The 24,993-nt window shown below is 53.1% G+C and overlaps 1 protein-coding gene across 3 annotated transcripts; it reads left to right on the top strand.

Annotated features, from left to right (window-relative positions):
* Positions 1-575: 575 nt before the first annotated feature.
* LDLRAP1 (low density lipoprotein receptor adaptor protein 1) lies at positions 576-24,834 on the top strand. 3 transcript variants are annotated; one of them, XM_072975088.1, is made up of 9 exons: positions 576-774; positions 9,624-9,766; positions 10,571-10,683; positions 12,653-12,767; positions 17,846-17,918; positions 18,310-18,357; positions 18,942-19,072; positions 20,519-20,553; positions 22,047-24,834. In XM_072975088.1, the coding sequence occupies exons 1-9, from the start codon at positions 687-689 to the stop codon at positions 22,189-22,191; spliced, it is 891 nt and encodes a 296-aa protein (XP_072831189.1). In that variant the 5' UTR covers positions 576-686; the 3' UTR covers positions 22,192-24,834. The 3 variants fall into 3 exon arrangements, with proteins under 3 accessions (XP_072831189.1, XP_015095419.2, XP_015095414.2); XM_015239933.3 differs by having other exon boundaries at positions 18,310-18,396; positions 20,522-20,553; XM_015239928.3 differs by having other exon boundaries at positions 18,310-18,396.
* Positions 24,835-24,993: the final 159 nt, after the last annotated feature.

The raw sequence follows: 24,993 nt of genomic DNA, 5'->3' as shown, positions 1-24,993 counted from the left end.
TAACACCTAGGCTATACCACCTCTGAGGCTACTTGGGGAGTAGGGTGGACAGGGGGCAGTCCAGTGTGCCCAGGTGGTGCTAAGGACGAGGCTGGGTCTGTTGGGTGAGTAAAGTGACCAGTGGGTCTTGCTAAGGCAAACTTTATACTCCTGCCCTATTCCCAGCAAAGTTCTACCACCACCATCTCTCCTTCCATGCCTTCCACTGCCGTGGGCACCACCCTCCTGTTGAACAAGCCCCTTATTTCCAGTCCTCAGTCTCCTCGTCTGTCAAATGGTCTCCAAGTAACTTTCAGGTGTCTAGAAATCCTAATCCCCTGCCTCAGGCGGCGGAGGCGGCGGCTCTCGGACCCTCAGGCTCCTACCTGGTGGAGAATAGGGGGATTAGGGAGAGGGAGGAAAAGAGGGGGCGCCTAGGGCTTTGGGCTTCCTGCCTTAAGGGCGCTCTTTTGTTTGGAGAGCCTTGAGGAGCTAAGGCAGAGTCCGAGTGGGGCGGGGCGGGGCAGGGCAGAGGGGGCGGGGACGGGGCGGGGCCTGTCCTGTCCTCGCCACGCCCCGTTGGACGTCGGCGTGGGGCTCGCGCGGGGAGGGGAGGAGCGCGGAGCCCGCGCGCCGCCTGGCCCCGGCGGAAAGTTTTCCCTGACGGAGTTTTGGCGGCGGCGGCGGCGGCGTCGGGCGGAGCGGCCATGGACGCGCTCAAGTCTGCTGGTCGGGCGCTGATCCGGAGCCCCAGCCTCGCCAAGCAGAGCTGGGGGGGCGGCGGCCGGCACCGGAGTGAGTGTGTGCGCGTCCGCCGGGCCGGGAGGGGGTCGGGGCGCGCGGACCGGCCTCCTGCGGGCTACGAGGGGAGAGATAGGGCCTGACCTGCGGCCCCGCGCGACCTGGCACGGCCTTGTGGGGTTGGGGGTGGCCCGAAGTCACGTTGTGCTCCCACTCCCGTCCCAGCGCTGTGCGGCTGGGGAGGAGGGGCAGAAGCTTGAGGAAGAGACTGGAGCTCAGGGTCCCCCAGGTGCGGGCTGCAGTCAGAGGGGATTGCAGGTCACAGGAAGAGACCTGCGTGACCCCAGCATCTCCCTGCTTTGGACAGCTAGGGGAAGCAGGAGCTCAGCGTCGGTACCTGGGGGAGGGGGAGTAGGGTAGGGGCTTGGGGAAATGCCCTTTTACGGAACCCCTGCACCCTAGCCCCAGGTCAGCGGCCAGCGGGACCCCACTTGTCCCCTTCCCCAGTCCAACCCACGAGGTCATCTTTTGACTCCCAGGCGCCCAGATACAGACTCAGGCTTGAGCCGGGATTCGCAGGTACCTCCTTGTAGTTGGGGGCGAGGCTCAGCCTGGAGTCTCAATAGGTACCACACACCAGGCCATCTAGACCCTGTTGTCCTCTCCTCTAGATAGGTCCAGGTGGTGAGGCTGGCATCCTGGCTATTTTTTAAACCTGTTTTTTCTCGCATCTTCCCCCTTGGGCTTCTGAAGTCCCTGGGTGCCCAGGCGAATGGCAGACTCTGTTGCCACCTCTCCCCGGGGTGGCTGGTAGCCTGGGAGGGGCCTCATCCGTCTCCCCTACCTCTCCCCGAGTCTCCAGTTACTCTCAGGGAGCTCTTGGCTGGCACCATCCCCTGAGGCCTGAAAAACCCAGCCCAAGTTCCTCCTTCTTCACAAGGAGAAACTGGAGTGGCTTACCTGGGGTCACACAAGCCTTCCTGATAGGTCGGGAACCAAAGCCAGGACTCTTGCACACTTCCACCCCACCCCTAACCAACTCCCTGGACCCTGGCTTCTCCCAGTACCAGGAAACCACTGTCAGTACAGTCACACACTTCCCTCTTTGCCTTCCAAGGCTCCGCCAGGGGAGCCCGAGTTCCTTAGGCCCAGGAGTGCCAGCGTGTCTGGGCCTAGGGAGCCGGCCCTGCCCCTCCTCTTGCCCCACTCTGCTGTTCCAGCTGTAGCTGCCTCCTAAACCAAGACAAGCCTGGCATTGGGAACCACAGCTGGTGCCTGCTGGTGGGGGTGGGGTCAGAGATCATTAGGGCTGGACCAGGCCAGGGATGCACCATCTCCCACACTTATTGACTCCCAGAATAACTCCTTGAAATATTTGTGGGATTTAACCAGGACTTCTGAGAATGATGGCCTGTTCCAGTGGGGAAACCCTACAGTTTTCTCCAGGGATAAAGGAGGGGGTGGGGCTCTGGGCAAGGGAAGGAAACTTAGAAGCCCCACTTAATATTGGGAAGGGGAAGAGGTAGCCACCTTGGGTGGCAGAAAAGAGTTCCTCGTGCCTGCTCTGGTCTTGGACAAGTCACTCTTCCTTTCTGATCCTCAGTTTCCTCATCAGCATAATTGGGATAAAAATTCTAGCCTGGCAGGGGTGTTGAGAAGATTATTGACAGTAATGTTTTCTTCTGGCGCCTAATTGGTGGTTTCCTTCTCCCCTGCTCCTCTCCCCTCAACTGTCATGTGAACCTTTGAGGAGACTCTTAATGTGGTGGGACAAGTTTTGGGGGCTCCGAACCTGTCTATATCTTCAGAGGAAAGGAGAGGAGAGCCCCCCTCCTCCTACACAGACCGCTAGTAAGCCCAGAGTGCCATCCTGGAGTCTTCTGCACCCAGGATGATCTGGGGGAATCACCACCTGTCCCTCATTATTAAGTCAATTTTCTCATCTGTAAATTGCCCATAGCTGTAATACCCACCTCATTTTTTTTGTGGCAGGGAGGTTAAATGAAATCATGTTTTGCTTGCCTGGCTTTGAGAAAGAGTTCAATAAATGGTAACTGCTGCTTTTGTCACTCTACCTTTTACAGTGTTTTTGCTTCCATTATCTCACTTGCTCCTGTGTGGTGACAGAGCAGGGATTCTTAGCAGACTCATTGTACAGATAAAGGAACCTGAGTCTCAGGGAAGTGGAGTCACTGGCCCCAACACAGAGCTTCCAAGAGCTCGCTCCAAATCCCTAGCCCAGGGGTCTAAAGTGTTGCCCCATGGACTCTGGCCTCAGAGTGACTAGGGCAGGGCTGGTAGCCAGTGAGGAAAGCGGTGGCCACAAGCAGAGAGAAGCTGTGGGTGTGTCTGGGGTGGGAGTGCTGCGGCAGCCTGGCCTGGGGTGGTATATCTCAGCCAGACCTTGGACCCGGCCCTCAAACTCTGAGCCCTGTGGTTGAGTTTGGGACCAAACTGAAGCCAGTGGAGTTAGGATTAGACTGGACACCTGCTATTGGCTGTGACTTGCTCCTCACCCTTCAGGGTCCTCAGCTGGGATTGGCATGATCATTGTTTTATTTGTGGGGAAACCGAAGCCCAGAGAAGGGAGGCAGCTTGCCTGAAGTCACAAGCAAAGCCAGCAGTAGACAGGCTTCTTTGCACTGAACCTTGTGGCACCCTGTCTCCCAGTTACTCCTGACTTCCAAGGAGGCCTCTCTTCCTCTTCCACACATGGCTTTCTCCCCATCTCTTCAGGAACCATAAATATTTTGTCTCAGTCCTTGGCCAGGGATTTTCCTTTCTTCCAGCTGCCTGGAAGGGTGGCTCCCCCTGGCCCCTCAGTACCCTTATTTCTAAGTGGAGTCCCTGTGACCCTCAGGCTCCTCAGTGGGTTGTCAGAGAACTCAGTGAGAACTGTTAAGGAAATCTGAGTTGCAGGTTTCAGTAAAACTAGTTCATGGTGGTAGGCAGGGGATGGAGGATCTACTCATACTTACTTAGAATGTTTCCAGTGAAAGATATAAATAAACTCCCAAGACACAGTATTTATTGAGCTCTCATAGAGGTGTTGGGGAGTCTGGTGAATGAGTATGTCTCTCTTCAGATAGCACTTACCATCTGGTGGAGGAGGTAGACAGAATGACCAGGGTGCAGATGAGTGGTGTGCGTGTGGGGTGTGGGTAGTGATGACACTAAGAAAAAAAGATAAAGCAATGAGTAAATAATGGGACGGCTTCCCTAGATAGGGTGGTGGCTTTGGGTTCTTCAAGAAGAAGATGCTGAGACAGGAATCTGAGTGCAAGTCATTTATTTGGGAAGAGGTCCTAGGAAATACCGTTAGGAGAAGTGAGAAGGAGTCTAAAGAGTGGACAAGATTGAAGCCAGTTTCCACTCGGTGACTGGAGCGCCACCCTGTGGGGTGCTCTGGAGGCAGTGTAGACTGTGCTCTTCAGTTACTCCGTTTGAGGGCCACTTCCTGTCGGTGGTGGGTGCAGGGCTGCCAGGAACAGGAGCTCTTACTGCCCTAGTCTGCATAGGCACTGGCTTCTCTGCAGCCTGAGTGTGGTGTGTTAGGTGGCACATGTGGAAATAGTACCCTCCAAGAAGATAAAGGTGGGGCACTGAGAGTGTCAGTGCAGGGACTCAGAGAAGGCCTCTCGGAGCAGGTGACAAGGAACACACATGTGAATTCAAAGAGGGAGGAATCTGGGAACAGCATTCCAGCCAGAGGGAACAGCAAGTGCAAGGGACATTTAACTGGAGGCTGGGACTCTGCTTCTCACAGGTCTGGCGGCTGCGGGAGGGGTATGTGGCTTGAAGAAGTCCAGTTATCCACTTACCAACGAAAGTGAGCCAGACGCTCCTTTCTGGCGGCCCTGCAGGGAAGGATGCCCACTCCTCCTGGGTGGTCCTGAGCCTGGCTCGCTTTGCATGGAAAGGGGCGTAGCGGGCTGCAAGAGGGTAATGAGCACAACTGTGGGATTCAAAGCCCAGCATTGTCAATTTTGAGCCAGGGCCAGACTCCTCTGAGCTTCTTCATCTGTGAAATGGGAATCTTAATATATCCTTGACTCTTCTCATAAAAGACTGCAAATGACTGTGTACACATTAAAGCTCTTTGCACTTGACCCTTTTAATGAGACTTCACTCATACTTGGTATCTACCAGGCACGGTTCTCATACTATTTCATGTATATTTATTTCTTCCTCACAACAGCCCCATGGGGTGGCTACTGTTACTGTCCCCATTTTCAAGTGAGGAAGCTGAGGACCAGGGAGGTAGATTGACTGTGAACCTCACAGCCCATCTCCTGACCTCATCATTTTGACCTTGACAGCATGTTTTTCTCTTACAGTGTAAGTAGGAACTTAGGAAATGGTAGCTGCTGCTGTTACCATTTTTTAATTATTTTCTTTTGATAATCTTACCTTCTGAAATTTGCCCAGCACTTTTCACATGGGGAACCTTTTTTCTGGTGACGATCCTGAGGGACTGAGCCCATCTGTTAGATAAGGAGACTGTGGCCTAGAGAAGCAGCTGCACTCTGGCAGAGCTTGAGTCCCCTTCTGAGATGTCACTCTGTGGCTTATGAGGTCATCTTTCACCCAGGAGGAGGCTGGAGGCCAGGGCACCGGTTGGAGGTTCCTCCCTGGCTCATGGGTTTGGCTACAGCTCTGATGTTCCAGACACCAGCCAGGCTGAGTCTCCCAGGGCAGCAGAAGGAGCATGAGGGCACCCTGCCCAGCTCTGACTCCTGGGCAGGGGGCCCCTAATGAGGAAAGAACTCATGTTTGCAGCCACGAGTTAGACTGGGCATATGGTCCATCCCTCCCTAGCTAACTGACAGCAGGTCATCTGTAAAATCACAAAGTTAAAATAGCATGGTCATTACCCACCACAAGGCCAAAAATAACCAGGACCGGAACAGGGCTGTGGACTTAGGCCTGTATTTGCCTCGGGCCTCTGGGAGCTCTTCCTGAAGCCCTGGGCTCCCCCTGGGAAGGAGCGTGTGGCTATCTGAGGCGGCTGTGTGGTGCACAGGGTGGGCGTGGTAGTGAACCTGATCGAGTGCTACTAGTTGCTGGTTTCTTCCGGGGAGAGCGTGGGGCATGCGAGACCTTACACCTCACTGAAGAGATGATTCATGTCCAGAAGTGCAGGAGCGGAAGCAGGGTTCCCTACAGGGGAAGGAGGATCTCGGAAACCTGGGCCTTGGAGGGCAGCGTGATGGGGGGCAAGGAGAAGTAGAATGAGGCAGAACAGCAACAGTGGGCAGGAGCACACCTTCTCCATACCAGCTCCTAGGGGAAACAGACAGGAACAGAAGTCCTTCAAGAGGAAAGCACACATCAGGCAGCTGCTTGGTAGTGGTAATGTGGCTACAGGAGGAAGAGAGGGAAATCCATGGTCAGGAGAGGCAAGGGAACCCCCTGGCAGGAGAGACCAGGCCCCAGGAGACATAACCATGAGCAGGGCCTGGTGTATTTTATTATCTCATTATCTTATTTTATTATCTCATCAAAGGATCAAAACAGCCCTGTGAGCCGGGGACTTTTGTTTCTCCCATTTTATAGAAGAGACAACTGAGGCTCAGGGAAAGTAATTATCTTGCTCAAGATCACTCAGTGTCAGAACTGGGATGCAAGGATTAAGGCCCTTGTTCTTGACCACTAGGCTCTACTGCCTCAAAGAAGGCTTCCTGGAAGAGGCTGGATGCGAGGTGTTTTGATCAAGCAACGGGAAGGGCATTTCTGGTAGAGGGAGCTACTTGAGCAAGGCGCAGAAGTGGGAAAGTAAATGTTACATCAAGGGAAGAAGCTCTGCGTGATTGGGACCTCTGTTGTGCATGTGGGCATGTGTGCTTGCAGAGATGTCGTGTGAGAGAGGACACTAGGGAACCTGTGACTCCCAACAGTCATTGTGGGAATTATCTGTAGTGGATTGAGAGCTGAGGTCCCTGTGACTTGCTGTGTGACCTTGTACAAGTTCCCTCCTTCAGGAAAGGGGTTTGGGCAGAGGGTCTCTGAGGCTAATGAGTGATAACCAGTCTACCGGGGCCTTCTTCCAGGAGGCCATAGGAGAGGAGAAGGGTCAGGCCAGGGAAGGAGGAGTGCAGAAAAATGCCAAGCATTTCAGAGGTCAAGGAGGACTGGGAAATGTTTTGACAGCAAAGAGGTCATCTGTGACCTTGGCAAGCTTTGGCCCTTTGGAATGGAGGGAGCGGAAGTGGCTTTGGAGAGGGGCCAGGAAAGGGCTGAGCTGGTGGAAATGAGAGAGAGGGGACATGAAATTGGGGGGAGGAAGGATGTTTGCCATGGGGCAGGGATGGATAATGAGATGAACAAGGCCACCTCTGATCGATTGGTATTGCTTGCCTGGAGCCTTGTGTTTAGAAACAGTTCAAAGCCTATAAATCAGACAGAATAGAGCTGGAATTGATTAGCAATGTCTGCCAAGGACACAGGTGACAGGCATGGCAGCATGTAGTTTGCCATGGTTGCTTAGATGGATCTCGAGGTGGTCTGGGCATCTACCTACAGAGGGGATGCCTCAGAAATTAGGACTTGGTGTTGAGGAGTGGGCAGAATACCTGGCTCTAGGAACTTCTCTCTGACCTTTTGCTGAAATGAGGGTAGTTTGCCTCCTGGGAAGACAGTCTTGCCTAATGGTTAGGAACTTGGGCTTTAGAGTCAAGTAGACAACTAACTTGACAAATTACTTGTCCTTTGAGCCTCAGTTTGCTCATCTGTGAAATGGGGAAGAATTCCAGCTTGCAAGGTAGCTGTGAGTGTTCAAGGTGATAGTAAGAGCTGCTGCTTTGTTGTCATTGTTGTATATGTTACTTGATAGCTCTGTTTTGGCCTGATGGTGGTGATAGTCTTGGTTCCTTTGAGAGCAAGGCCCATGTCTGAGTTGCTCTGGGGCTCCCATCACCAAATCCAGGACTGGGACACCTCGGGGACTTTCTGATTCTCTTTGGAGGATCAAATGAAATGGACTTTTGGGACAGTGGGCCAGGGGCCAGAACTGAGGATGGGGCTGGAAGTGTTGCAAGCCTGAAAGGAGCCTTGGGGTTGTCTGGGTCATTCCTTCACTCAGCACATATGGAGTGCCAGCCGTATGCCAGGCTCTGGATGACGGGTTAACAGGTTCCTGCTTACCTGAATCTCAATCTGGGGGGGTCTGGGTACATCTGTGAGTTCTTATGTGACCTCTTCTTCCCCCCACCCCCCTGCAAACAAACATGCATTCTTTTTCAGATGAAGAAACAGCCTCAGAGAGGGACAGTGGCTTGCTTAAGTCAAATGCAGAGAGATGTGGGTGTACAAGGGTCCTTTTGGCTGGTAGAGAAGGAAACAGAGCCACTGGGGCTCTCAGATAGTTGCTAGGAGGGGCAGCGCCAGCCCAGACAGGGCCACCTGGGCCCAGGTTTTCCCTCCCAACAGGTCAGGAACCCGGAACCAGGCTGCACCTTCTAGGAGGAGCCCACAGCCCTGCCAGGGCCTCAGTTGCCCTGGAACCACCAATCCCCAGTCCTAAACTTTCTTTCTATGGCTCTTCCATCAGAGCCGGGGGTGAGGGGCAGGAAGAGGCATGGAGGGACAGAGGGCACAGGATTTCTCCCAGCTCTCCTCCCAGGAAGTGGTCTGGGGAAGCTGGCTCTGGCCATCTCTGTGGTCCCTGGAAGCTGATTCCTGTCTGGATCCTGCTCTATCAAAATTGTGGATGAGGCTGAAGAGCATTTTCCTCATCTGCAAAATGGGTACATTCATAATTCCTCCTAGTGCAGCATCTGAGAGAGGATGACGAGGGACAGGCCAAGGGCCCTAACTGGCAGGGTGTGGGATGTTCATTTGTCCTCTGAGGGGGCTTGGAAGGATCCCTGGAGACCTGCCTTCCATTCTGCCTTCATTGTTTCCCAGCCTCTGAGGAGGAATCCTACGGGTGGTTAAAACCACTGAAGAAGACCACACTTCCCCTCCTGCCCCTCCGCCTGCTCAGGGCCCTCTCCCACATAGGTGGGGCAGCGGCCTCTTTCTGACTCTCCCTCCTGGTCTCTTTCCCACCCAGTAAGCCAGGCTTATCCCCTCATTTCCTATACTTCCTGATCTCAGTCACAGTCAGAGATTCCAGAGGATCCTTTCCTTGTGCCCTGCTGTGTGAGATTCGTGTCCAGAGCTGGGATTTGTGCAGGTCTGCCAGAATCAGGTGGCCTTCATATGATGTCATTTGAGCAATCACCTCCTCCTTTCCCCACTGAGCCTTACCCCACCCCCACTGTCCTTGGGCTGCTGTCTCGCTGCTGGTCCCCTCCTCCCTACCTCTTAGTCTCTGTGGATGTGCAAATGGAGGAAAGCAGAACAGGCTGGGGCCATGGGAGCCACCCCGTTTTGAATTCTGACTCCAGGCCTTTATTCATCATATGTGGCCTTTGCTAATGACTTCACCTTGCTGAGCCTCAGTTTCCTCATCTGGAAAGTGGGAGTAACACAAATGACACAGGATTGCATTGAATTTTCACTCAGAAAGTAGTGTGGTTTTCCCTCAGCAAGTGTTAGCACTGAAATTAAGAGTTTGGGCTTTGAACTTGAAAATATGGCTTCAAATCTTGGCTGTTGTACTTGCTGACTCTGTGGACTTGGTTATGTGATTTCCTTGAGCCTCAGTGTCGTTGTCTGTAAATGGATATGATAAAAGTGTTTACCTCATAGGTTGTCATGAGGATTGATGAGAATATTTTATGTAAAGCTTCTTACCGTGGTGCTGGTATGTACTGGAAAATGTTAGCCCTTTATTAAAAGATAAAAATAATAGAGGCGGGGAACCCTTGCTGGGTCTTCCTAGGGATTGGAGGCTGAGAGCTCTGGCTGTGGTTGGGTCCTGCCCAGCAGGGTCTGAGAGCCCATCCTCCTCTGCCCAGAGCTGCCTGAGAACTGGACAGACACCCGGGAGACGCTGCTCGAGGGCATGCTCTTCAGCCTCAAGTACCTGGGCATGACACTGGTGGAGCAGCCCAAGGGCGAGGAGCTGTCGGCCGCCGCAGTCAAGAGGATCGTGGCCACGGTGAGCCGGTCTGGGTGGGATCATGAGGCGAGAGCTAGCTTCTCCCTGGGGTGGCACCCATCCCCGCATGTTACCCTGACTGAATGTGTCGGAGCTCTCCCTGCCCATGCGTCCCTCTGCATTCAGCTTAGAGACTCTAGAGGGGAGCCATTGGGCTGGCAGGATCAGGGTTGTGTCCTCCTCTCCAGCTGTGGCCATGGCCTCTCCCAGCCTCCCCTCCCCCAGCTCAGGCTGCCTGCCTAGGGTTGGTAACTTAGTGCCAGGGACGGGTAGTGGGGAGACTGCTGTCACCCAATCTGTCACCTGTCCCTGTGGCCTGAGGGACAGATTAGCCCTCCAAGACTGGATTTGCTCCCCAGCACTGAATGAGCATAGGCCCTATGAGCCTTGGCCCCCTTAGGTCAGGCCCTGGCAGGTACAGTGGGTGGAGCGGAGAGTCCCTATCCTGCTGGGTTGTGATAGCACATTCAGCCCAAAGTGTGAGAGTCCCTCCTAGCTATGTGTCCTTGGGCAAGTCTCTTAACCTCCCTGAGTCCATTTCCTCCTGAGGCGAAGCCCTGCCTCCTGTGAGGTTGACTCAAGGTCCAGTGCTTGGCAGACAGAAGGTACTCAGTGAGCAGCACTTGTCCCTGGTTCTTACGGAAGAGGGTGTTGGCTGAATTGTCTTCCCCACCGTGTCTACCAGTCACCTCAGCTGAGGCCTCACGTGGGCCTGAGTCTGGGGCTTAGAGCAGCTAGGTGTAGCCCACGAGGGTGGGTCCCAAGTGAGGCAGGCAGGCTCCTCTGACCCGTGTCTGTCCCAAGGCCAAGGCCAGCGGGAAGAAACTACAGAAGGTGACTCTCAAGGTGTCACCACGGGGGATCATCCTGACTGACAACATCACCAAGCAGCTCATTGAGAACGTGTCCATTTACAGGTATGCTCAGCATTGCCCATACTCATTCTGCCACTCAGGGCAGTGGATGGAGTCCCTTTCTGAATCCAGGCTCTACCACTTCCTGTCTGGGTGACCTTGGGGCCTCAGTCCCCTCATCTGTACTTGTGGGTGGAAACAGATCCTGGCTCACAATGAGTGCTTGGCTAAATGGCAGCTGCTGCTGCCCTTATCACTAGTTGCAGCGGGTCTGGGAACCACCCCCACCCCGCCCCACCCCCACCCCCAATGCATGCTGCTGAGTCAGGCTTGAAGCAGAGAGTTGCACAGTCACTGCCTTTTTTGCTAGGAATGCAGCAGCTCAGCTCTGGACATCTGGCCAGGCGTCCGGGGAGGCCTCAGGCAGAGTCTGAGGCCAAGAGTGTAGATGATCTCTGTAAAGGGTGGGGGCTCTTTGCAGGGAGGCAGAGCCCAGCCCTTGGAGCCTCATGCTATACCCACCTCTCTCTTGGCTGGTCAGTTGTATGATTTCAGAGCTGGAAGAGACAGCGCAGGTCCGTCTTCCAGACAGGGAAGTTGAGGCCTAGAGAGGGAATTGCCCTAGGTCTCATGGTGAGGTTATGGCTGATCTGGGACCAGAATACCGAGGCCAGAGTTCTGTCCAGCAGGCCCCAATCTAGCAGGCATCCCTCCACCCTCTGGCTTTGTCTACAAGCAGAAAGCTAAGCAGGCTAGAGCACAAGACAGTACTAAGTTGGGGATGGGGGCATGATGTTAAGAGTTTCCAGATCTGGTGTCTTCCTCTTACCTTCCTGATTCTACCTGCCTCCTTTAACCAACACTTTGCAAACACCTGCTCTGCTGAGGTCTGGGCCAGGTAAGGAGTCAGATCCAGCCCCTGCCCTCAAGGAGCTTCCAGTCAAGGTGGAATGGAGAGGAGGAAATAGAAGGGAGTATAAGTGTTTCCCAGGAGGGCAGAGAAGGAGGGGCCTGCCTGGGGAAATCTGGGAAAGCCTCTCAGGGGAGGTGGCACCTTGCTGGGGCTTAAAGAAAGCAGGATCTAGCTGACTGATACCAAGAACCCAGGACATTTAGAACAGGAGGCTGGATCCCCTGGGATGGAGAAGAGGCAGGTGGGAACCTGGTGTCCCCTCCCTCTGCCCACATTGGGGTTTTACATGGTACTCATCCCTCTGTTGATGCCTGAGACTGAAGCTGGGGCCACATGAGGTGAGGGAGTCTGCTGAGCTCGGCCACTTCTTTCCTGATTGGGATTCCCAGGATGACTGGAGACAGCATGGAGGGATCAGACAAGGGGGACCAGGTGTTTCAAGAGAAGGGAGCTGCTGTGTCTCCCTCCCAGACCCCCGCCCTACTCTCAGCTCCTCTACCCCGGCCATAGCTCCAGGAGAACTTGTCAGCAGTCTCAGTCACCCTGGGAGAGATGGGCCTGGAACTCATCTGACCTCCGGGTAGGGGTGTGATCAGAGCAGGGACAGGTAGGGTAGGGGAAGAGGTGGTCAGGTGAAGGGCCTTGCAGGGCAGGGCAGGGCAGGGCAGTGTCCTGCTTCTCCTTCCAGCTGGTCAACCCAAACCCTCAAGAGGCAGCATAGTGTTTACAGCCTCTGGAATCTAGGTTGGTGGTCTGAGACAGCCTCAGTTTTCTCACCTGAGGAGTGAGGGGAGTAATAGAACCCATTTCAGAGGACAACTCTGAGAATTCAGTCAGGTGATATCTAGAATGTTGCCTGGTGTGCCTAAATGGCTACTGCTATTTTGAGATGTGGCTCAATAGAGGAGGGAAGTGCCCTTCCTCCATTCCTTGCCCCGACTCCTTCCTGCCTGGCCTGGTCCCCCCGCATAGATGGCCTGGATGCCAGGTCCAGAGTCCTGCCCTTGTGGAATGGGATGGCAGGCTCCCCGGAACTCAGGGGAGATGCTCTAAAGGGCATTTTGGATGTGGTCAGGCCTCTGTGACAGGGTCTGGTGACACTTCCCACTTGTCTTTCAGAATCTCCTACTGCACTGCAGACAAGATGCATGACAAAGTGTTTGCGTACATCGCGCAGAGCCAGCACAATGAGAATCTTGAATGCCATGCCTTCCTCTGCAGCAAGCGGAAGATGGTCAGTATGGAGGGGCTGCGGTTCGGGCAGGCTGTAGGCTCACCTTGGCAGCCCTTGGGGGCCCTGTCGGGGGAGAAGGGAGGCAAGCCCAAAGGTGACATCAATTAAAGAAAATCTGAAATCTCTGACCCCAAGTGGTGCTGAGGGCTGAGGGCACTGAGCAGGGCTGCAGTCAAGTGGGCAGCCTGTCAGGGTGAGCTGGCCAGCCTGGCCTGTGGGCAGTGACAAGCCCATGTTTTCTGTGAGTGAACATCCTGGGCCCCTTCCTCTCTATAATGTGATTTGATGGTGAAAGGCGAAGGCGAGAGCCTTCAGGGGACCTGGTTTGGCCAGAGCAGAGAGGGAAATGGCCATATTTGGTACCTACTCTTTGCCTGTTTCAGGGATCATCTTTAAGGTATCGTCTCACTTAGTCCTCAGAACAGCTCTGCGAGGTGGGAGCTGTTACTATCTTCATTATTTTTGTATTTTTAATGCAGAAACAGCCTCACAGAGGTCAGCTGTCTTGCTGAAGATGATGTAGCCAGTCAGGCAGAGTGAGGTTCTAAACCTATGTTTCTTCCTCTCCCTGCATGACTCGTGAGGAGCCAGGAGCCCCTTGCCCCATCCCCAAGCCACCCTGACCACATCTAGCTGGGATAAGTGGGACCTCGGTGGTCTCTGTGCCTTCTTGAACTTCATGGCAAGCAGCTGGAGTGAGTCAGACTTTGGCATTGAAGCTTTTCTTCCCGAAGTCTGAGCATCTTCCCCTGTGAGGAGATTCCTGACATTTATTGATTTAGAATTGGCCTCTGTTAACCTCTGTGTACACTCAGAGCCCCAGTCCCTGTGCCCTATGGTCCTTATAGCCAAGGAGACAAGACAAGATCCTTTCCCCACCACCCTGCCCTTCACGGATACATCCAGGACATCACAGTCTTCAAATGCCTTCCCGAGGCTTCCTGCTTCCTCTCAGAGCCCCCTTCTCCAACTTCAGAGCCAGAAGTGTAGTGTCTTCCCACCTCCCTTTCTGCTTCTGTCATCACATTGCTATTTCTGACTCACCCTCTTGCCTCCCTCTCATAAGGCCCCTTGTGATTGGGTCCTCTGGGTAATCCAGGATAATCCCCCATCTCAAAATCCTTAACTTAATCACATCTGCAGAGTCCCCCTTTGTCATGCAAGGTAACATTCACAGGTTCCAGGGATTAGAATGTGGATACCTTGGGGCAGGGGCATGATTCAGCCCACCATAGGTCTCTGGAAAGGACCACTATAGGAGACAAACCAGGGGCCTGAGCCTGTGTGACTGTGGATAAGATCCTGTCCTTTTCTGGGCTGCGTGCCCCTCAGCAAAATGAGGTCCCCTCAGTGACCTTCAGGATTGTTCTGAAAGGTTCCAGTTTCTTTTATGCACCTCGTTTCTTTCCTGCAGACTCAGTGTCACCAGACACTCACCCAGGGCCTCGTGATTCCCCAGGTTCCTTTGCTGCAGTGGCTTCTCCCATGACGGCCTTGTTCCCACAGAACAAGCTCATTGTGTCCCCATTGTTTGTCTCTTCCTCCCCACTGACCAGAGCAGGCACTGGGAAGGGGCCACTGGCCCATGGCCATTGCTGCAGAGTGAGGGCTCCTAAGATGCAGAGACTTCTTCTGGGATGGGGAGGTCGGGGGTAAAAGAAAGCAGATTCTGGCCCAGTGGCTAAGGGAGGCCTGGCCTCAGGTCAGAGGACCTCAGACAGGCTTGAACGAAACCAGCCTGCCCCAGATCAAGTGGTCAGATACTGAGGAAAACAGCCAGCCACTGCTTGATGCTGACAGCAGAGCCATCAGGCAGAGGGAAGGGCTTCTGCTGGACACTGAGGCCCAGACTCTTTGCTTTGCTTGGCCTGTTCTCATCTGTGTCAGGGCTGACTGCCTAGATCATGGCTTATCCTTCTCCAGCCTTTCCCCTTCAGGGAGCCCTGGGGAGGCCCCTCAGAGAGATCCCAGCCCAGGGTGGTGTAAATAGACCACCAAGCCAGAGGGTGTCCTTGTGGCTCCCAAGGCCTCAGCCAAGCCCAAGGTGCCAGTGTGTTCTGGTCTGGTCATGTTGGAGATCCCAAGATGTGTCTGAACAGGAGATGGAAGGTGAAGTGGGTGCCTCAGGTAATGTATCCCACTTGCTGGCAGACACCTCCACAGATGTTTGCTGCTGCCTGTCACAGGCTAAGCCCTGTGTCAGGCACTGGGGACTCAAGGGATTAGCCATGAAGATAGGAAGGAAGCAATGGGAGAAAAGAGCCCAGATTCAGTAACTGGAACACAGGGGCTTGTTCTAGGGTGGAGGCTGCTAAGTTGTGCTGGAGGTCAGGAAGGCTTAACAGAGAAGGTGACGTTTTGAACTGGGCTTTGAAGGATCAGTAATAAGTAGGAGTTTGCCAGACTGAGAAACGGGGGACAGAGTGGTGAGAGGGTGGGTGCCCTCGAGCACAGGAATCGGCTTGTGCAAAGACACAGAGGTGCAAAATTAAGTGGTTTGATGGGATTTGAGAATTCAGATGTCACTGGAGGCTGGGTGAGTAGCAAGGTAGAGTCAGCCTCAGGGGAGCCTTGAATTTGGATGTTGATGTCACCTTCCTTTTGGCCAGGGGCCCAGAGTCTCCACATCCCCACCCTTCCTCCATGGGCTGCCAGAATGAGCAAGAGGCCTATGACCCACCCAGGGTGGAGGGGAAAGGGGTCCTCTTCTGGGTTGGCCACCAGTTAAGCTCAACTCAGGCAGCACAACCAGCAGGCCTCCTTTCCCTGGTGGCTTCTTTTGAGCACGGCCAGAATAAGGTTCTCTACAACGAAACATTTCCATCTGCCCACCATGGAGACCTCAGCCAACACTTCAGCCTCTGGGCTCTGAAGTGAAGGTGCCATTGCAAGCATCGATGGGGAGCCCAGGGTTGCAGTGCAGGTGGGCCGATAATAAGCAAAGTGATACCTCCTAATTCTGCCTGGGGTAGGGTGGGGCAGAACTGTTCTCCTCACAGGGTCAGTGGCATTCCTCAGGTAATCCTTTTGTTCAAGGATATATGCTTCTGGACAGTAGGGCAGTGCAGGGCACCTGGCCTGACTTGGTTTGTGTACCTGGCTAGGATCCTGGATCCTGGGCTCCTAGCCCAGGTCTGCAGCCCTAAGGTTTATCTGGCCCCTGTGAGAAGCTAACAGCCTGGTTACCCAGAACAAGACAAGGACATCAAAAACTGGGCAAGGGTCAGATTAATAAGACAGACCCACAGGCCAGAGGCACTCAGAGGAGGGACAGGCACCTGGCCTGTGGAATCAGGGAAGGCTTTTCCAAGGACAGGCCTGAGCAGTCCTTTTGTCTAATGCTGGTGCCCAGATTCCTGCCGTCACCGGGAAGACAGGGCTCACCCTGCTCCCAGTGGCTGCCCGGCCTGGGCTTGCAGCCACTTGCATGTATCCGCATCTTGAGTTATATTTGGTTTAACTTGCAGCTCTGAACTTCAGGGTGAAAGGGCGGGGATGTATGCAAATGAATAAGCAGATTTATGCAAAAGCAGTATCAGGCTTGTGCCCCTAGATTTCCTGGAGGCACAAATAATGGTGTTCCCATCTCCCTGCCACATTGGGTGACCAACCCTTTCTTGGGTGTATAGTGATCTGACTCTGGCTGGTAATTAGCCCATATTTTTAGTTCATGGGCAATTCTCAATGGTAACTGGGTCTATTAAACTTGATTCAGACGTGACAGCTTAAATTGTAAACAGCTGTGAAGAGTTTCATACTTAATTACCATATTTAAGTTTTTCCATAAAGCGCCTGTACTTCCATGAAAAATGTAAATGACGGAGACGTTCAAATGAGATTTTATACATCGTGAAGTTTAATTGGCGTGGATCAGTAAGCTTGTTTAGGGGTTTTAAATTTAAAAAAAAAAGAGTTTTAAAGGTAGTAGCCACAGATTCATTTTTCAATTAAATTGAGTTGTCTGTTGGAGGGGAAGGGAGTGGGGCTGAGGCTGGTTAGGCCTGAACTTGTGCACTTGAAAGAGTCTGGTGCTTTCTTCTCCAGGACAGGCTTTTGGAAGGAAGCGACATGTCACTTCCAGCTACAGCTGCGAGCTCTGGGACTTCCACTCCCAGAAGCTGAGCTGATTAACCTTGAACTGGAATCAGAGAGGAAGGGGCTGAGATGAAGGTGGGCTAAGGGTAGATCCTGGCTGGAGTGTGAGGCCTCAGGAGACCCGCTCCCAGGCACATGCAGCTCATCCAGCGTTGCTGGTACCTCTGGAGGGCTTTGGCTGCTCTAAGAATCAGGAGTGTTCAGACCCACACTTGCCTTTAGGGAGCACCCCGGTCGGGTGACACAGGCTTGTGAGCTGGTAACACTTCCAGGTGCATGCTGCTGCAGAGAGGTTGGCAGCAGAAGAAGGGGTGGATGGGAGTCCCCCAGGAGTTAAGGGCCAAGGTGTGGCCCTTTTTTACAGGTGGGTTGTTGCACTGTATGGTTTTGGTTTTCTGCCCTGGACACTCATTGACATCTTGCTCCTTCCAGGAAATGTAGAAGCCTCTTTCTCTCTCTCTGGTATCCAGTTATAAGCCCTTCTGACCCAGCATAGTACTTACCAGCTTCTAACCTTTGTCCTTCATCTGTGGCTCATTCCAGCAGTGGCGGGGCCCTTTCTAACTCTGGCTTTTCTGTTCTCTAATTCTCAAGGCTGAGTTACTGTGTGAAGTTCTCAGGTAATTAGGGAGGCCTTCTCAAGGAGGTAAGCCTCACAGTTAATGGCATTTAGAGAAGCCCAAAGGGGAAGGGAAAAAGTGGGGGTGAACAGCCATTGCAAAGGTGGGGGTTAGAATACCCATGGGAACCTGGACTGGGCTGCAGGTGGTGAAGATGGGGCCCCAAGTGCCTGGGGAGGGTGTGGTCTCATTACATATGGGCTGCTTTGGTGACCTGGGAGGGGCCTCCTCTCATCAGGCATTCCGGAGCCTGGGATGGAGCCAAGGTGGGCCTAGCCTGGAGTCCTGGGGCCTCCAGTTGAGACTTGCTGTTACCTGCCTAACGCTATACCCCTCCTCCCAACCCCACTTCCTGTTTTTCAGGCCCAAGCTGTCACCCTCACAGTAGCCCAGGCCTTCAAAGTCGCCTTTGAGCTTTGGCAGGTATCCAAGGAAGGTGAGCCTGGTTTGTGGATGGGGTGGGTGGGTGGGTGGGGTATAGAGGGGGCATTGAAGGAGACTGGCAGAGCAGTGGGGGTGGGGAGGATGATAAGGGCCCTGGAGTCAGGGCTGGACTGTCAGCTTCATCACCTGCCTGCTTTATGGTTTTGAACAGGTCCATTCACTTCTAAGTCTCAGTTTTCCCATCTGAAGAAATGGGAACAGTTGTCTCCTTCTGTCAGGGTCCTTGTGAGGATTAAGTGAAATATGCAAAGATTTTTTTCCTCCCTTCTGGAGCCCTAACACTTGCCCCCTGAGATTGGCCACAGCCTACCCCCTGCCCAGTGATGGCTATGGATGGAGTGCTGAGGTCGAAAGCTCCAACACACTGTGCCTTGGTCCCACAGAGAAGGAGAAGAGGGAGAAAGCCAGCCAAGATGGAGGAGACGTCCTAGGTAGGGGCTGCCGAGACAGTGCCCCTTCACTGAAGAGCCGTGAGTCTTGGGTAGGGGGAGGGGCTGGATTCATCTGCATGGCAGGAGGCCTGCCTTTCACCCAGAGGGCCCCCTCCCTCCTGGGCTGGGGTAAACACCTGGTTTTTTATATTTGTTTTGTTGTTAAGTAAATAATACATGTTCATTGTAGACAAACTAGCAAATGTAGGTAAAGGGGAAAAATTACTCGTTTGGTGTGTGTTTTTCCAGATATGTCCCTATGACATATAAACCTGTGTGTACATCTCTTCGTATACACTTTACATCCTGTTGTGTGATCTCTTAGAACACTTAATACTTGTTGTGAATATGAATGCCAGCCTAAACCATGAGTGGGAGAGAGGTTCCCACCCTGTAGACAATTGTCCAGCTACTTTGGGAGGTACCAGGGTGGGGCTCTGGGTGGTCTGTGTGATAGGCCTACAAAGGCTATGCCCACAGAGGGAGTCAGGACCAGGGCAGCCCAGGAGGCTCCATGATGGGGCCAAGAGATGGGGCTGGACACAGGAACCTCCTCTCCCCCTGACATGCCTGACCCCTCATAGTGGTCGCCACTGGGAACCTGCTGGACTTGGAAGAGATGGCCAAGGCCCCACTGTCCACGGTCAGCGCTAACACCACTAACATGGACGAGGCACCGCGGCCTCAAGCCTTAAACAGCAGCAGCGTTGTCTGGGTGAGTGCTCGTGTGGCCTGGGGACCTTCCCAAGGATCCAGCGAGCCTTGGCCTGATCCCTGGATGAGACCTAAGGTGGCTCCAGGGTGCAGGCCCTGGCACCCATGACTTGCAGGCCTCTGGGAAGGCCAGGCCCAGCCCCCAGCTAACAGCAACCGGGCCCAGGGTAGGACATGAACAATGTCCCCTTTGAACCTAGGGCTGCATCCCCAACAGGCTTGGTTCCCAGCACAGCTGTCTCCTCACAATGCTCAGCCTCTTGGCCTGAGCATCCACAGCTCTGCCCACCACAGGACCAGCCAAAGGCCCTCTTGTTCCCGGTGCGGGCAGTTTGCTGCTGACGCCCCTCCCCCTCGGCCATGAATGAGGAGCCTGAGGCTTGGGCAGTCAGCCTGGCCCTTGACTCGCTCTGACTCCGGACAAGTGCCCTGACCTCTCTCTGCCTCAGCTTTTTCATTCTTTCAATGAGGATGATGACCTCTGCCTGCAGAATCTCCCAGAAGAACCTGATTTTTTATTATTAAAAAATTTTTCATTTAGAAATAATTTTAGACATACAAAAATTTTACAAAAACAATATGAAGAGCTACTGTTCCCTTACATTACAGATTCTCCAGTTGTTAACATCTTACATAACTATGTTACAAAGACCAAAATCATTAACATTGATACAATACACACTGTTATATAATCTATAGACCTTGATTCATATTTCTCAACTTGTCCCTCCAGTGTCCTTTTCGGGTCTAGGATCCATTGCAGAATGACATGTTACTTGTCATGTCTCTTTAATTTAAAAAAACCTGGAATGTTAAGGGGCTTGAAAAACTGTCAAATCCCACTGCCTACTGGGGGTCACCCAGTGTCCCCCAGGCGGGCATCGTGAGCCTGTTCTCTCTGGCTGGGAACCACCCTTGCTACCTGCCCGTCCTCTCAGGAGGCTGTGGAAGGAGCCTTGCCCATTGTTTTCCCATCTAGGCTGTGGGATTCCTGCCATCTCCTAGCCCTCATGAGCTTAGAATTTTGGCTTGGCTTTTGAAAGTGGGTGAAAGCGAGAAAACCTTCTCATCCTCTCCCTCTTGGAATTTGAAAGCCATAGAGATCATCTGGTACATGCCCCTCATTTTATGGAAGGAAAAGCTGAATCAAAGAGGAGCAGTGACTTGCCTAAGGTGTCGCTGAGTCATGGCAGAGAACCCCCAGTGTCTAGAAACCCAGGTGCCCTTTCTCCTGTCCCACATCCCAGGCTTGGGTCCCTGCGCTGAGATGCTGGTGGCAGTAGCCAGGCGGGAGGCCTGCCTATGCCTGTTCTCCAGGCGCCCACCAGACTCCGAAGCTTGTGTCCTGAGTCCCTGTAGCTTACTTACCTAGGCCTGGGACAGACCCCTGCTGTGAGCATGGGCTCCCCCACTGAGGGTTCATATCTCCTGCTTTCTTTTCCCCAAGGAGCTGGATGATGGCCTGGATGAAGCATTTTCAAGGTAAAATTAGCTGGGCTCCTTGTGCTGGGGAAGGAGGCTTGGCACTAGGGGGCTGGTCTCCAGGGCCCTTTGCCATGTCTGAGAACATGAACTAACCTTCTCCAGAGCAAAAATCTCAACTTGAATATTTCCAGGGGCGGGAGCTCCTGTCTGGCCAGGTCTGCTAGAAAGTTCTTGCTGTTGATCTATTTTTAGTGGCTGCTATACCACAGTTTGAGCCGAACTGAACACACTGCAGCTCAGGTTGCTTCCTCTTCCTACACCTGATGTCACCTTCAAAAATGGGCTTTTTTGGAGGCTTTGTTCCCTCCAGAGGTTTTGCGTTTATGGAAAGGGGCAGGGAGGAGACAGTGTTTAATTGAGCCCACGGGGCGTTACACAGAGGAGGGATGTGAGGCCCGTCGGGAGATACTTGGTCTAGCCTGAGGGTGGTGGCATTTCCCCATTTTCCCAGGGGGCCATCTCTGTCCGTGGCTACCTTCAGCTTGGGGACCCACCACTGAGAAGGCTATGGCTAAGGAGAGACTCGGGCAGCTCAGGCTTCCAAGCGCTGGGCCCTGATCAGTCAGGCCTCCCTTTCTTCCTTGGGACCCTCGGCCACCCACTACAGCCCTCTCCACCTCATCCTGCCAGAGCTGGTGGAAACCCTTCTGCCCAGCCCTGGGGAGCTGGGGGAGTGGCGTGTGTGGCCCTTCGTGATTCTTTTTACCATCTTTCCTGCTTCCCTGGCTGATTTCAACCCCCTTATTTGAAGGAAATCTTCCATTTGCTTTTTCCAGATTACTCAAGTATCACATGCCCTTAATTAACAACTCCGAAAGTCAGCATTAAAAGCATTAAACAGGAAATAACACCATTCCATAATCCCACAGCCCGGACTTTGGGGCTTAATTCATGCTAATTCTATACATAGACTTTTTTTGCATTGATCAGCTCCTCATATTTGTATTTGGGGATCCTGATTTTCATTAACACCAACATATCAGGAGCATTTCTCCAGGATGGTAGAAACTCTTTGTAAACACCTCATTCATTGACTGTCTTATGTTCTTTTAAGGACATAGGCCATAATTTACTTACCTCTCCCCTATTCTTTGGACATTTAGTTGTGCCTGTTTTTGAATTTACTTTTTGAAGAGCAGTATGTTGAGTGTACTTAAAGCCAGTAGTCTTCCACGGTTGTCCCAGACTTCCTCCCACGCATGCCTCTCGCTGTCCTTGCAGCACTGCTCTTTTTCTCCTCTTTCCTGGGCATTTCCTCATGGAGCCATGGATGGCGTGAATGCCACTACCTGCCCCACAGTTTTCTGAGCCTTTTCACCCTCGAGGCTTGGTTCTCTGGTTAGAGGCTCCACCTCTCCTGACATGTGGGACTTTCTTCTTTGGCCCTGTGTCCAGCTACTTTCCCACCCGTGCCCTCTCACTTCTGACCCTGGCACTGGCCATGCTGGACTGGCACCTCAGCCCCCGGCTCACACAGCTCTGCCTTCCAGGCTGGCCCAGTCTCGGACGAACCCTCAGGTCCTGGACACCGGACTGACACCACAGGACATTCATTACGCCCAGTGCCTCTCGCCTGTCGACTGGGACAAGCCTGATAGCAGTGGCACCGAGCCGGATGACCACTTCAACTTCTGAGGGCCTGGGGCTGGCAGGACACGTGACAGACCAAAGCCACCCACGTCGGGGGCAGGGGCCAGCTATAGGACCCCTAGCCACATTCTTCCATTCGACAGTGCTGTCAGCCTGCAGATCAAAGCGGCAGCCAGTCAAGCAGAAGAAAGGAGAGGTTTTTCTTTTTTTAACCCTGTTCTTTGAGAACTGAAAGATGCCTTGAATATTTATTCAGTGACTCCTGGTTCAGCTCCGAAGCTGGTTTTGCATCAGCACAAGCACAGTGTTATAGCCAGCTTTCTGCCCTCTCTTGAGCGAGCTCTGCTCTGCTGTGGGTGTTGGGATGGTAACCAAAGCATTTCTTGTCCCTTTTCTCTAAGGACCCAGGTTTCCCTGGAGGCGCCCCTGCTCCTTACTGAAAGTAGTGGGATCATTCATTTCTGTCATCTTCTGAACACAGGAGGGCACCGCAGCCTCGGGAGAGGACTGCATCCTCAAGCTTGCCTTCCGTGGGGGCCCCAGCGGGCCCAGGCTTGAGCCCCTGACCCCGGGGGCTCAGAGACGGAAGGGCAACCCCTGACCAAAGACAACACGTGGCTGGCACTTTAAAGCACACACAGCAGGTGTGGCCCCCGGGCTCCTCCATGGTGCTGCATTGCATAGAACTTTCTTTCTGCCCTTCTTCCACGAGAAGGGGCCCAAAGTCCCCCTGGCAAGTCCCCATCAGTGCTTGGAACCAGTGTAACTGGCTGCCCACAGACTCCCAGAGCCTGCCTGTGACAGTGGGGGTCATCTGTGTGACTGCTGTCTGGTAGAGCTCCTCCCTTCTCCTTCCATGCAGACGAGGTTTCCCCAAGTTTCTGTCCTGTCTGAGCCCCACCTCCCCATTATTCCCGAGATAATGCGTGAAACCTAACACCTGGATTTGTTTAAGAAGTTGTTATTGCCATTTTATAGATGAGGAAACTGAGACCACAAGTGTGGAAGGGGTAGAGTCAAGAGTAGAACCCAGATCTGATGCCAAAGCTGCCTTCTCACCCACACCTTTCACCACTCACACTTCCTTTTTTCCTAGCTTTGTTGTCCTCCCAAGAACCAAAAAGCCCCAGCTATTTTCTGACCAAAATGTGTTTCATAACAAACCATCTGGTGCCTTTACACACAGAACTGGCATGAGCCTGTATGCCCTGCTGTCTCGCTGTTGATTTCTGTGAAAATGGAAGTGTTTGAAGTCTGCTAATTCAGAGGGTGAAACAAAACCAAACTTCGTAAGCATCACACTGTTCCTTCCTGATGCTCAGACTCCGGGTCGGGGATGTACCAGCAGCAGCCTGTCTTCAGCGTCTCCTTCCTTCCTCCCCCTTCACTACCCCCAGGGCTCCCAACAAAGCCACCAGCACCTTCTCCATCTTCTGGTGCCTCCCAGGCCTGGCTTTACTGAGTTTATGTCCCTGATAGTGTTGGAGCAGGTCTCATCAGCCCAGGAAGCATACTGTTTCTTAGAATCTACTTATCTAAGCGTCTGAATCAGAACAGAGGCAGAGTGCCTGGGTGAGGGGTGGGGTGGGATTGTCTTTATCAGAATAGGGGAGTAGCTTCCTTTCCCTGGCCCAGCTCCTGCACCCCTGCTCCCGATGCCAGACCTCCTTGGTGTCAGCCCCTATATTTGTCACGAGGCAGCAAGGGTTGAACCTGAAACAGGCTGCCCTTGGCACGAGGGTCCAGGAGCCCTGAGAAAGGCCATGCTGTGTTTGTGTGAGTCACACTGTGGCCTTCATCTGGTCTGTGACTGATAACGGTCAGTGTGCTCCCAGTGCATCTGCTGATAAGTTTTGTTGTGCTTTACTTTGTGTTGTTATTAAGGAAGTTCTAATGAGGAAACAAATAAATAATAAATGTTCTCTTTTTGAAATACAAAGAGCACTTGGATGGAGCGGCCTGGTGGCCATGTAGGAGTGCAGCCTCGGGCAGTGCCTGCCCTGGGGTGGTTGGAGCAGCAGTGACCACAGGCCCGGATGTGAGCGATAGTGGTCTCTGGTCCCCTGGCTGAAGTCAGTGGGCTTCCTTCTTACTCAGCAGATGGAGTGTGTGATGAGGTCATCTCTGGGTAGCTCAGTGAGCTCAGCAATGAAGAGGTCTCTGAAAACTTAGGGCAGGGCCTTCTAACCAGGATCTGTGACCCTCTGAAATGTACTATATGTGTGTGGGCCACATGTACATTTTTCTTAGGGAGGGTGTCTATTGTTTCCATCACATTCTCAAGTGGGTCCATGAAATATTCATTTGATTGACTTCATGCCGAACCAAACCAGGCCTGGGGCTCAGTGCTGGGGACAGCAGTCCTGACACCCTGACCACTCAGGATGTGTGGCTTGGGTGTGGTTGGGGACTGGGTTGGGAGATGGTGGAAAGTACGTCCTAGTGACTTGACTCTGCCCCTTGGAGGCTATGACACTGGATCAGCCACTTCTCTTGAGCCTTAATTTGCTCATCTGGGAAAGGGGCACAACAGTCTCTACCCTTTCTGCCTTGTTGGGTTTTGTGAGACTCAGTGACAATTATATTGTTGGTGGATATGCTTAGATGGCTCAAGGGTAACCTCAGAGGAAAAGGCACTTTGGACCAAATACATTTAAGAAAGTCAAAATAAAATTGATAATAATGGTGGCTACTGTTAACTGAGCTCTTACTCTGTGCCAGGGCCTGTGCTGGGCTCTCAGCTTCATCTCATCACAGTGGGCCCATTGAGCCCAGTTGGTACGAGCTCTCTTTACTGCTATAGGCACCAAGGCTCCAGTCCGTGCTTCTAGTACTTGGCAGAGCCAC

Source organism: Vicugna pacos, chromosome 13 (assembly GCF_048564905.1).
Source record: "Vicugna pacos chromosome 13, VicPac4, whole genome shotgun sequence".
Classification (NCBI taxonomy): domain Eukaryota; kingdom Metazoa; phylum Chordata; class Mammalia; order Artiodactyla; family Camelidae; genus Vicugna; species Vicugna pacos.
Note: the sequence above shows the minus strand (reverse complement) of the source record. Positions and strands in the feature narration are given on the sequence as shown.

Bases quoted from the DNA above. Each gene is read 5' to 3' on its own strand.
- LDLRAP1 (XM_015239928.3), top strand. From the start codon at position 687: ATGGACGCGCTCAAGTCTGCTGGTCGGGCGCTGATCCGGAGCCCCAGC. The intron at 775-9,623 runs GTGAGTGTGTGC...TCCTCTGCCCAG, and splicing joins GGGCGGCGGCCGGCACCGGA to AGCTGCCTGAGAACTGGACA. The intron at 18,397-18,941 runs GTGAGTCTTGGG...GACCCCTCATAG, and splicing joins TGCCCCTTCACTGAAGAGCC to TGGTCGCCACTGGGAACCTG.